Raw genomic sequence first — 14245 nt, 5'->3', positions numbered from 1 at the left:
GAGGAGATGACAGATTCTCAGATGACGAAGAATATTATGATTTTTTATAATTTAATTTCTGTATAATGTATTTTTTGTATACTATTCAATAAAAAATAAGTGTAAGTAATACTATGTACATAATGCCCTATTCTTATTCCGTTAAAATAAAATTCTTTCATTTTTACGAGTAGCCTACCCGGACGCCTTTGGCACAATATTTTCAGTGTTTGTGAATGGATAACAATAGGCTAGACCCGTATATTGACCTCAAACCAGGTGGTACTATGTGCACTTGATAAAAAAAAGAAAAAGAATTTTACAATGAAATCAATGCCAAACTATGAAAGTGGCTTAAATATTCGTTGGGTCTAGCATATAGCTAGAGGCGCAGTTGCCAGTTTTATTGTTGTTTCAAAAATATAGTATATATAAATATAGTACTGAGAACCCCCCATCGGCATTCAAAGGTTAATTGTTAATGCAGAAAAATAACTGTTCGATTCTTTATCAGGTTTATTTTTTTCAAACTCAAGCTTAGATTTGGAAAAAATAACTCAAAATTCGAAATATGCAACCAAAGTATTGCTTTTTGAGCGATTTGAGCGGTCTTTATTACCAAGATACATAAATGTTATTTGTTAAGGTGTTTTTATTTATCGGCATTTCTATTAGTGGACAAAACCATCTTCTACCTGTATTGTGTTCTTTAGTTAACACAAGTATGAAGTACTTCTACAGAAGGATTAAACGCCTATATTGAGAGGCTACAGTAATAAGACTGCTTCTGTGGTTTGTCATTTTTGACAGATGTTTCTTTATTAGCACAGCATTCGAATACAGCAAATAAGTGAAACGAAATATATTTATTAGATACCTGAATTTAATTTCCCAGAATCGAAAGCAGGTCCTCGATGTAATACATCTTTTATATAAATTCCTTCCCTCATATTGCCACATATATTGAAACCAAGACCTGTAAAATCCTCACTTCTCAAAGATATAACTTTGATTTCCTTTTCCTAGAAATAAAAATATCAATTAGTATTTAAAGCACATTGACTTTTACATAATGGCTCAATAGGGGCGTTTTGAGCGTTAAGACAAATATTAACTTAAATGTGGTGGTGGTAAATATTATAAAAATGCCAAATAGGATGAATGCACATTCGTCGGATTGAAAATTCTTACTCAGGCCCGAGGATACATTGGACGTATTCAGAACACGTTCGGAATTAGAAATCTGTGCTCCATGAACACAGGATTTTAAATCCTGAATATGTTTTATTGATAACAGAATACGTTCAGGATATCTACTGCGAACAATGCTTATGTATTTTTTTGCTTTATTGGCTTGAAATTTATTAAGGGTAACTTGTAGGATGCTGGAGGCCATTGTTGGATCAGTGTGAGATGATAGCACAGTAGAGTCATCAGCATATTATTATGTTTCTTTGATGGTAGATTTTTAAGTAGATAAATTCACACCCTTGTGGAACAACGCCAATGAAGGGGTTAAATATCAGTATGGTGCATTCCACTGAACACTCACGACGTTCATGACCACGATCTTTCCCGTTCCACTTAGTCCAGAGCGTTATAATCGTAAAAACCAATTAGAATGGCTTACGTGGCGTTTTCAACGTTGAGATAAATATTAACTAATGACAAAACAGAAGAAAAAAGGGGAAGCTTTAAGAGGTTATGTTATAATTTGTAAGTTATTGATTTTTTTACTGGAATGTTTAACTGATTTAGATTGAAGTAAAATCAAAACATCTGCTAAGGCGATAGTAAAATAATTGGTGGTGCGTCACAAGAATGCTTCAAAAGTACTTATAATATACCATACTGCATCAAATGATGAGATAGATTCTCATGGTTGCAATCTGGGTTGCTTGAGTTTTGAAAATCCCGTTAGTTCTTTCAACGCTCAATTTGACGAGACTCTTGACAAGGGTCGTTGTGAACCTTCGTCATGAGTGACGTTCTCTCCGCGACCACAACGATCGTAGTCGTCCAAAAGAGTATTTTAGTGAACGCTTAGTGGAATGCACCGAATAAGACATATTTAGATCAGTTAGTTATACTTTAAACGAGAATAAATGGTTAATAGACTGTCAAATTTCACACTATAATTTGAACAAGAGAACCACCTCCCCTTCTACTGCTGGTACTTGAAGATCGGTTAGGTATAAATCAGAGTCCTAGGGAAATATTCCTGATCATCTTAACTTGAAACCTTTCTAGAATTTCCATGTTCGAATTGTATACTGAACCCCATTCATCCAAACTAGTTTATTTGTTGAGGATAGATGTGGTTTGCGACTGATTAGCCAGCAGTATTTATGTAACATAAAGTCTAGATGCTTCCTTTTCATGAAAATGTGCTTTCTCGATGTCAGTCTATGATCCGAATGTAGTTCAAATATTTTATCTCTTCTTGGATATTATTTGGTTGGAGTAGTTTCGTTTACATTTGAATCAATCAATATAGTAACAAATAGAAATATACACGCGACGCACTGGACATAAGAACTTTAAATTTAGCCAACGTGGGCAGTGAACATAGTCTGCTACTGGTAAAAATAAGAATGAAAATAAACAAACTTAAAGAAAGGAAAGTAGAACAAAAAGTAGAGAAAAACCAATATTGAACTGCTATGGAAAAGTTCCACCAAGAAAGATTAAAAGATAAAAACAACATTAACCCAATCGAGGCAGAGAAAAACGTAAATACCAGTTGGAAAAAGATAGGAGCAAACATCAAACAAGCGGCATCCGAGGCACTTGGATCCAGGACAGTATACTTCACAAAGAAGAAAAAATCAAACACCATGGTTCTGTAAGGAAGTGAGAGCTAAATGACAATGAAAGAAAGAAGCCCACCTGCAATACAGAACGTCAAAAACCCTGAATTCGTACGAAGATTACAAAAGAGTACGTAATTAAACAACAACATTACTAAAAGAAAACAAGAACAAATATTGGGAACAATTTTTCAACAGATGGAGAATGATTTTTACGGCCTCCAGAAACAGATATGGCGAATGATAAAGAGACAAAGAAAAGAAGTCAATGAGCTCTTCACGACAAACCAAATACTAAAGGAAACATGGTTCAAGTACGTCCAAGAACTGTACGGGAGAGAAGACGAAAATAGAAACGAACCAAACACGCCTGAAATAACTACAGACAAAGATCTACAGTTTGAATTGACAGAGGTGCAAGCGGCTATCAGACAGCTCAAAAACAGAAAAAGCCCAAGATGGCGTAACTAATGAACTACTCAAATACGGGGGAGAAAGCCTTGCCAAGCAACTAACAACTCTCATTAACAAGATCGTGTCACATCAAAAAACCCAGACGATTGGAGAACGAGTACTACGATTCTCATGTTGAAAATAGGAGATAAAAAAATACCATCTAATTATAGAGGAATCAATTTGCTGGGTAGCACTCTTAAACTCACAACAAAAGTCATCACAAACAAAATAAACAGTCTTATCACGTTAACAGTTGAGCGACAAGGATTTAGTTCGGGAAGGTCGTGCACAAATGCGATCTTCGTCATCGGGCAGATCACAGAAAAATCGATTGAGTACAACAGACCAGAATTTATGTACTTTATAGATCTACAAAAAGCCTTCGATCGAGTACCACAAACAAATCCTATAAAAACCATATACCAAAATATATACATGGGCAACAAAATGCAAGCCACAGTGAACGGAGTGCTAACGGAGCAAATAACAGTACACAAAGGGATTCGCCAGGGAGACTCCTTAAGCCCCTTGCATTTCAATATCATTAGGGATGAAATAATCAAGAAAGTAAGAAAGCTAAGGGACTACCAAATGAGGGACCGAAATATTACAATATTATGTTACGTTGATGATGCTGTTCTAATCGCAAAAAATGAGGATGATCTTCAAAGTCTTTTACATGTGTTTAACTGCACAGCTAAATCTTTCAATATGATAATATCTGGATAATATCCAAAACAAATTGTATGACCTCATCCAAAACTCCGAAAAGATGTAAGCTAGTCGTAGACGACCAGATAATTCACAAAGTAATGAAATGCAAATACCTAGGAATCGAGATTTGAGGATTTGGAGATGTAGAGAACGAAGTAAGAGAGCAAACAACTAAAACCTTAAGAATAGCAGCATGTTTGAACGAAACCATATGGCGAAATAAACATATCGGAATAGAGGCCAAATCGAGAATATACAAGGCCACGGTAATAATAATCTACACCGTAGAGACACGGCCAGAAACGGCGAAAACCAAAAGAATTATGGAACCAGCAGAGATGAAAGTGCTACGCAGGATAGGGGGAAAAACCCTACTGGACAGGGAAAGAAGTGAGACCGTCAGAAGATTGTGCAAAATAGATGACGTCAACGAATGGGTTCTATCAAGAAAGAAAGAATGGAATGAACACATAAGTCGTATGGATAACAGACTGGTCAAGATAGCGCGCGATAAATCCCCGTTGGGCCGAAGGAGTACCGACCGACCCAGAAAAAGGTGGAGCGATAACCTTGAAGCAGGATAGGAGGCAAGGATGTCGAAGGTAAAACAGGCGACTACGCCTAATACTCGGAAGAAGAAGATATTTGAAGGTAAGATGGCATCATTGATATAATGAGAGTGATGTTCCTAGAGGTTTTTAAATCGTTCTATATTGAAAGATGCCAAAAAAAGTTTCTTGAGATACAGAGTTTATTGGGTCGTAGCATGAAAATGCTTACAGAGATATTTGTGGTCTTGTAGGTTATATTTTGGAATCAATGAAATAATTCATGATATTTTTAACCAAAACTAAAACGCAATAGTAGATTATATTATATATAATATATATATATATATATATATATATATATATATATATATATATATATATATATATATATATATACTATATATAATATACTTCGAAACTATTATTTTTCATAAAGAGATATTCAATTTTTTTCAACAAATGAATATGTAAACGAATAAAATAAATATTGATGGCAAATGTATATACAATTAAGTATTATTGTTATAATTATTATTCACATTAATAATTGGAATAAATAAAAAAACAATTATTTTTATATATCATACATACACCTAAAGCGGAATCGTCCAGAGTTTTCTTTTTCTCCGATTTTTCCTTCACGTTCAAAACAGAAAGAGGAGACCATTGGTTCCATTTTGATTTGTTTTTTTCTTCTTGAGCTTCAAGTGATTTGTTTGTTAAGTAACTAGCATCTGTAATAAATCAAATTTCAAAATATTTGAACAATTAGAGTCGAGCATGCGTATTTTTAAGTTTTTGAAAAGGTTTAATTATACTTTTTGTTTGAACTTATGTTTAAGGAGCCGTAGTTATTAGATTAATCACATGATGAAACTGATATCTCTAAATGGTTATTTGAAAAAAAGTTGGGCAAAGCTTTATTAGAAAAGAACTGAACTTGAATGTAGCTTTGGGATAAAAAATATGCTGAAATGATTGTTACAATATTAACACAAATAATAAAGTATCTATTCTTATAACACACTTCTACTATTTTTATAAAAGGAGAAAAAACTTTTAAAGTAAGGTACCAAAAACTATTGGAAGGTGTTGAAACAATGAGCTAAAATCGTTTTACAATATTTGTAATACAACAATCTATTTCTCGTTAAAAAAAATATTTTATTCAATCTTAGTATAATTATTAATGAAACACCCTAAATATTTACAAAAACTTTTTCTATGTTATTTTACCCACAAGAATTCCATGGGCAACTCGCACTGCCATGTACGACAAACTCCTATTAGTCCTGGAGCCAGCTGCATATTTTCAACTAGTGTTTCACTTGGGAGTGAACGTAATGAACTCAGCTTGGAAGGTAGCGCCGGGTCCGTTTGATGTAACGTACAATAAACTCCGTATAAATTCAACTCATTCCGGGATGGCTCAAACTGAATAACATGGTATTGTATATTTAACAAAAAAAAATCTTCAGCTGCATATAGGGTGACAACTAGGTCTTGGAGACAAAAATTCAATACTGACGACGAGGTATGTAGTCCGGGAGCCAGCTTCATTTTCAACTAATCATTCCATTCCTCCCAATTCTGCTTGTCCTGATAGAACTCACCTTAGGAGTGAACGTAATGACCTTCAGCTGGCAAGGTAGTGCCGGGTCCGTTTGATGTAATGTACAATAAACTCCGTATAAATTCAACTCATTCCGGGATGGCTCAAACTAAATAACATGGTATTGTATATTTAACAGAAAAAAATCTTCAGCTGCATGTAAGGTTACGGAAAGTTCTTAATTGATACGCTAAAGGTCCCGATGAGTACGCGCGTAAGGGTACATAGGTATCATCGTTGATCGCAGTAGAAATCCTTTCTACCCGTGAATTACCGGCTGAATGTTTTATTTTTGTTAAATCCAGAATGACTAATTGAAAATGCAGCTGGTTCCTATGTACCTCGTCGTCTGTGTTGAATTTTTGACTTCAGGACCTGGTTGTCTTCGCTTTGACAGGCGCCTCTTTCTCCTTTCCTTTCTCCATTTTTTAAACGACACCTTGCTTTCGGGAGCGTGATATTTTACCCATGTTGCGGCTATATTGAATATTTGCGTGAACAAACATTATTGCCCGAAGTTCAACAGTTTAGGGATCCATCGTTTTGCTTTATTGAAGTTGTTCGTGGATAATAGACTCTACACTACCAATACTAATGTCGAACATTCATCCTACTGTCCTCTAAAATGAGATATTCTACGCGGCACAAGTTATGATGCTGGTTCGCGGTCCACAATCATGCGGCTCATTTTTTCGCTGTTTTGCGGCCATCTTTGAACGTTTTTTGCCAATTTAAATACAGCAGACCTACTCAGGAACTCACTATTAAATTGATTTCGTAAACTTTCGGCGTTTTCAATGCCTTTCCATTCCAAAAAACCAATAACAATACATTGCGCAACGGCGGTCGTTACTTGACGCTCACTCATGGTCGAAACCAACAGCGTTATCGCTTGTGTCCTCCAAATTAAATCAGTTAAAGAAGAAATTTCTCACTTCTCCAAAAATATTCTTACTGCATGGAAACCCATCCCAACACATTGGCTCATCCTCTAATAAGACCTCCCACGCTGCGAATGCTTAGAAGGCATTTTCCGTGTGATCTGCCTGACAGATTTTAGTTATAGTGATGTTGTTGTGTGGTTTATATTTGTTTAAGCAATACTCATTGTAAAATTTTACAGATTGCAAATAAAGAAAAGGGTTAAAAAAATTGTCGAAGGACGTGTTTCGATCATATTGGAACGGGTCTCCTTCATGGGAACATCCATAATGAAATATGAACTATAGCACTTTTTATTAATGGAATAGTTGCTTTTTCGACTTTTGGTTAATATAAACCGTAGATATAGAAAAAAATGGGAGGACAATTTTTATTAACGCAAAACGCAAGTAATTCTTCATATTATTTGTGCAAAAATAAATGCTTTCTTGTAATTTTAATAATTTCGTCACATTTAAACGTAATATTTTATGGTGATCAATAATTTTATGTATCGATGTTTTTTATCAGTTCCTTGCTTTTACCCACGGCTTCGCTCGCATTTAAGCGATTAAATAAGTATCAGAGATCATTATAATAGAAATGAATCAATATGATAACTATATTTTATTGCTTGACTGAGATTATCAATTTTTAAAAATTACTATACAATGAAGTTTCAAAAACTTAAAATATACTTTATTGAAAAACAAAAACACAAAAACAAAGGATAAAACGTTTTGAACGGAAGATAATGAGCTGTGAATTGGTGTAAACCTCTATTTTGTCGTTCTAAATATTGTCCCAAAAGAAACAAATACTATCGTGCCCTCGACTTGAGATTTTAAAGGTTAAAGGTCATAAAAATTGGTTTTTCTATTACTTAAATCAGATTTATACCTATTATGACAGTTATAGAGTATAAAATTCTCTAAAACTTTTGTTTGAACTTTTTTTCATACTATCAACAGTTTTGGCGATAGAGCGCAAAGAGTGCCCAGCGTACAGTCATAAAATATATGACTGTACGCTATATGGACTATATGACCTTTTTACAGACTTTTCGAAACAATTAATTTATGAATCTATACGGCCTGGTAAAAAGACAGGTCCCCCAGTCGTCACATATGTACGTATGTTAGAATACAGACCTGATGGCACCATTTGGTATAAAATTGGTTTTGATGACGAGCTTCAGCCGTTGCCATATCGTCCCACGCCAATTAACTGAATTAAACAAATGAATCACCTGCCGAAATTGTATGCAGCTAGAATACCAATTACAAAGCGGAAGTATGAAGATTTGCAAGACCTAAAACGTGTATTGCCATCTAGTTACCAGTGTTTTTATGATGACCTTCCGCACAGTCATCGCTAAAGACTGCAACTAACTATTAGACTAGAGATTTCGAGTATCATTTTTTATTTTTATAGTTTTATTACTATTACATCTTGTTTCATTTGTTTATTGAAGTTTTCATTCAGTTTATTGAAGACTATGTTTAAAATATTTACCTATTATAATAAAAATAATAATTGCACTTACGCTCTAAAGGTTCGTGTGTCAACCAAATAACTTTAAGCAATTGATCTCAATAATGTGAATCTTAAGATTTAGATTATAGATACTTATGTTATAACGATTGTTAATTATTCTTGAAATATTTCTTTATAAAAACTTTTCTTTGTAAATCATCTATTAATACCTTATTCCCTAACATAAGTATAAATAATTATTAGCCGCTTATCAGAGTATTTGTTAAGGAACGACAGAAAAATTCCCCCAATTTTTTAAAATAGACAGTTTTTTTCGTTTCCTGAAAAGTTGGTAAAAAATGACTTATGCGGTATTGTAAGCTAAGGGACGATATGGGCTAATGTAAGGTCAAGCATGAGTTATGGTTAACTGTACATTATTTAGTAAAAAAATATAGTTATCAAACAATGCCCAGTATTTATCTAATAATTAATAATTATTTATATTGAATTAAAATAAGTAATTCGATTATTTATATCTAACTATTTAACTATATTATATGATTAATTCTGCATACTGATTATATTTTAAATTAAAAAGATAGTGAGGGAATATATTTCACACATATCTTTTAATCATTAAATATGGCATATTAAATATTTATTAAAATGTGATTTTAAATATTAAAAAAATTTTTGATAATTTTAATTTTAATAAAATTGTGAATGGAAATTAGTTATCTTCTTCTTGGTAGTCTTCTTCTTGTTGGCGCTCAAAAATCTTCTATTTATTGTCATCATTGTCATTATCGGTCTCATATTCATGTTCAAGCCCTCCAGAATTTCAGGATCGTACGTGCTTTCTTCATCGGGATTACTTGGATATAGTGGAGCGTTGTGGCAAGCGTGCACTGGCTACATCCTAAAGAACATAGTAGCCCTGATTTTCTGCATCAGGATAGGTGGGGACAGGTATTTCCAGGTATTGAAAAATTTACATGTTTTAACGACAACTTATGTAATGTCGTTTCAACTTGAAATATTACTAAAATAAATAATCCAGAATTAATAATATACTATAGTTGAATAGTGGAAATGATTAGTACATAAATACTGGGAAATGTTTAATAATTATAATTTTTTAATAAATAATTGACTTTATACGCTGCGCACTCTTTGAGCTCTATCACAAAAACGGTTGATCGTATGAAAAAAAACTCATACAAAAGTTGTAGAGAATTCTATACTCTACAACTTTCATGATAGGTGCAAATCCCATTTAAGAGATATTCACGAAAAAACGATTTCAATGACCTTTGACTTTCAATATCTTAAAACGCGGACACGATAGCATTTTTGTCTATTGAGACATTTAGAACAACAAAACAAAGATTTACACCAATTTACAGCTTATATCCTTTCATTCCGAGGTTAGGTTTTCTTTACCTAATATAACTGGGCTATTTCAACGTTAACAATTTAAAAAGATACAGATGCAGAATATTAATCTAGGATATTTTTGTAGACTATTAGTTTTTCCATCGTGTGTAAATTACAAGCATTAGACAGACTACATATACGAGATCTGGCTATTAAATAACGATAATGGTTACGAAAAACGGTTTTATTATAAAAATTATTCTACATTCGAATGCTCCCCTTCAATATACTCCCCTCCCCTCGAAAAACACCTGTTCATACGTTTTTTCCATTGATCGAAGCAGTACTGGAAGTCTTCTTTGGTGAGTGTCTGCCGTTTTTTGCTTTACCGCTCCCATCGACTGAAATCGAGTCCTTTTCAAAGCAAATCTTTTTTTAACCATTCTAACCTTCCAAATCTGAGCAGACCCGATGATACGGGAGGTTTTGGTCAGGAGTCAGATTTTTTGGCGCCAACTTCGCGACAGATTTTGTCATATGAAATTCCTCGTGTAAACTATTTCTAACCGTTTATAGCCTCGGCAATTCCATATGCTCATTCGACGTTCTGCACACACAATTTGGTCACTGTTTCCGGAGTTGAAACAGTCGCAGGGCGACCTAGGAGCTAATCATCTTCAGTGCTCTCTCGGTCCTCACTAAAGCGCTTACACCACTCAAAAACACGCGCACGAGATAGAGAATTGTCCCCATAGGCCGCTTGCAATAATTTAAAGCACGAGAAAAAAACATGTTCGTTTCAAACCGCTACGGCACCAATACTATATAATAGTGACGGAAACGTGTTTTGGAAGATGCATAGACAAGATATCTAGATACCCAACGCACTACTCGTTTATTACCTCACCAGCCTAGGGGGCTCTCTAGGCGCGCAGTCTCGTTATTTAATAGCCAGACCTGGTATTATATTTGACCATAGCTTTTCTAAACGCACCGCTACCTGTAAGGTTTGCCCTTGTGCTTTGTTTGGAATAGCAGCGAAGCTAAGCTTGACGGGAAACTGAACCCTTTTGAATTGGAATAAAAGGTCAGTGAGAATAATTCAATGGCAGATTTACTGATTTGATGCCTGTAGACTATTCATCTTTTGTCGACTCTATAGACTTCTTAAGTTCGATATCTTAGTTTGAAATTATTCGAATTGCAATTTCAATCAATGAAATTGACACGTAAGATCCTCGATTTAAGGAAATAATCAAACACTTACACTTTAAATTTAATTAAAAAAACTTACTTTGCGGCATTTGAATTCGCAAAATCATTAATTATATTGTCATATGAAATATTGTTAATTCTAACTTTAAAATTTGCCGCCCCATAAAATCTGCCGCTCTAGGCTACAGACTACTCAGCCTTCTGGTAAATCCACCACTGGATTAATTGGAATATGAGGTATGATAGCACTTCCTTCCTAACCGACACAATTAAAACCATAGAGTAAAGTCAAAAATAATGAATAGCATCTAACCATAAAAATGATCTCCAAAATTCAAATAGTTTTATACTGCATATATAATGATAAAAAAAATAACAATAAATAATATAGAAAAATTCCAAACAGCTGAAACTATTGGCGAAAGTCATTATGGCGCTAAATTTGGCTTCTATAGCGGTGAACAACATAACTATCTGTAAGGGTGTTTGATATTGTTTTTAGTGATTTTGGTAGGTTTTTCTTTATTTTTGTAATTTCCGTTATATTCTAAATGTGTTTGGGTGGTTAGAACAAAAATTTGTGTTTAAAAGTCTGTGAAAAATGATGAAGAATGGAGTAATCCTTTTCAACATCACATTGGAATCAGAAGCAGACCACTAAAAGAAGGTGAAGCAGTTTTTAAAGCGGGACATATTGTATTATGTAACCTAGAAGGAACACATTCAAAAACCATTAAAATTTTGTGTCTACATACATCAGGTCTAACTTCCCAGCCTCATGAGATAACAATTAATCTGAATGATGTAGTTAGAAATACATTTGTTCATGCAAATAGGAGACGAAGAATATCTACACGAAACTACCAAAAAGCACTAGAATAGAATTTTAACAACTAGTAAATTTGTAACACTAAACTTTTACCACGTTTTGTTTTCGAAGTGCACCTTATGGATGTGTGGTTGTTTTTATCTCAGAAAAGCACTTTAAACAGATACATTATTTTACTATAATTTCAAATAACACTTTCTATTGTTTATAAAACAAAAAAATTAATTAGTATTCAGGCTTTGTTGTTCACCTCTATTGAAGTTTGAAAGAAAATTAACAGATGTCGCCCACTTCGTAATTTTTACGAATAGTCATTTGCATAGGATATTGACGTGCCCGTTGGTAAAACAGTACTCAGAGTTGTAACGTGGAGCGCTAGATGGCGTTAAAGAAGTTAGATTTTAATATTTTTTGACAGATAATGCTTTATTTTTCGTAAAAAATAATTATTTTCCATAAAAAGTATCCTATGTTACTTCTTATACCCCCAAGAATATGTGTTCAAGTAGTAGTAAGAATTACCTTTAAAACCAGGATTATCAAACGCGTATTCCCCTTTTCCTTTTTCTGGGTCCGTTTCCAAGATAAGGTGATCTGAAACAAATAACAATTACATTATTATTATTATTATTATTATTATATTAATGATTCACCATGTAACTATCGCATAACATAAAATTTTCCATAGATTTATTAATAACGACATAAAACGCAACATACAGACAAGATTAATCATGACGTAATAGAAATAGTATGTTCATAATAATAGGTATTACTTGCTGATTCCTAAAACAGCGTCGAGAATCAGGTTGAAAAAAAATTTATGCATAATCATTAAAGTGGTATAAAGGAGTATAAATAATGTCTATTTGTGTTTACAAGAAACCCATTTACCTGTCGGAACGTACAAGGTAACTCATCAAAGTAAATTGGATTCTTGATGAAATGCAGTCTAAGTGATGTAAAGAACAATGTTAGAAAATTATGTTTGCCAGAATCTAGTGAGTAATACCACCTGATAATAATTAAAATTTATTAGGCACTAATAATTATTACACTTGAATGGTGTTAAAATATTAAAATAAAAGTAAAGAGCAATAAACAAAAATTTGATACCCGGGATGGTTGTTGCATATGGCGAGCGGCAATATCCGTTTTACCATAGGCATGCTATTTAAAAATCTTCTGTGGCAAATAATGTGAATATAAAACAATTAATGCATACCTATTTGCCGTGATTTGATTACCCTTGATTTAGGGTAACATTTGCAATGCTAGCTCAACCTGCGATTGGGTTCAGATCCACGGTATTTGTCCATCAGCAAGGGACATCCTCGAGATGAAGTAATTTATTGGTTAGCTAAAGACGCCATACCGAATATTCGAATAGGAAGATGGAAATTAAATAAGCTAGATTAGGATAGTTGTCGGAAATAATTACTACACTACTGATTCTAAAAATAATGTTCGACACTTAGTATTGCCGAAATAAAAAAATGCCCCAACACACAGCCAGTGGCGGCGCCAGACCTAAACTTAAGTTATTGCTTTAGTCGAAAATTGACTTGGTCGGCGAGCAACTGTTAGACAATTGGATATTATCCGCGCAGCGGTTAGAAGAGTGTTCCAGCGTTAGGAAGAGACTGGATCCTTTCATATGCGACCTGGAACAGGCATACGGCGATTTACAACCGTGATGACTGCTTTATTGTATCAACAATATTCAGAAATCGTCACCTTAATGCCGTTCAAGTGCAACGATAGCTATGTGATGTGTGAGGAGTAACTATTAGTCAGTAGATTATAAGACAAAGACAGGAAAATAACCTGACCCCTAAAACACCTGTAATTGGTCCAAAACTTACCAGCTCATTGGCAAGCATGCCTGCGTTTTGCACAGGATCATCTGAATTGGACGTTAGAACAATGGGGATCAATTCTGTTCTCAGATGAGAATCCAGAAGGGAAGTTTACCGAAGACCAAGAGGGAGATTGCTGTTTTGAAGAGCGAAGTGCTTATGGAGGTGGTTCCTGCATGATCTGGGGTGTTCATTCGTAGGAACGACCGTATTCACGGAAGAAGAGGTTCAATGGCTGATAGATATATCTAGAGATTTTAGCAATTCATGGGGTACCTTATTTCGACTAGATTAGAGCCGAATTTAACTTTATGCATGACAATACAAGGTCGCACACCGCCAGAATCGTGCAAAATTACATTGAAGTCGGTTTTCGGGTTAAATAGTGGCCAGAACACAGTCCTGACCTAGATCCGATAGAACATTTATGCAATGAGCTAGAC

General features: G+C 34.1%; 1 protein-coding gene across 2 annotated transcripts in view; it reads right to left on the bottom strand.

Annotated features, from left to right (window-relative positions):
• The window catches only part of LOC130897810 (uncharacterized), a 109587-nt gene that overhangs the window by 21135 nt on the left and 74207 nt on the right, over positions 1-14245 (bottom strand). For both annotated transcript variants that reach the window (XM_057806724.1, XM_057806725.1), the window contains exons 3-5: positions 12466-12537; positions 5102-5244; positions 857-1001 (exon numbers count right to left, since the gene is read on the bottom strand). In XM_057806724.1, coding sequence (XP_057662707.1) covers positions 857-1001; positions 5102-5244; positions 12466-12537 — 360 coding nt within the window. The remainder of the gene's footprint in view (positions 1-856; positions 1002-5101; positions 5245-12465; positions 12538-14245) is intronic.

Source organism: Diorhabda carinulata, chromosome 9, assembly GCF_026250575.1.
Source record: "Diorhabda carinulata isolate Delta chromosome 9, icDioCari1.1, whole genome shotgun sequence".
NCBI classification, from domain to species: domain Eukaryota; kingdom Metazoa; phylum Arthropoda; class Insecta; order Coleoptera; family Chrysomelidae; genus Diorhabda; species Diorhabda carinulata.
Note: the sequence above shows the minus strand (reverse complement) of the source record. Positions and strands in the feature narration are given on the sequence as shown.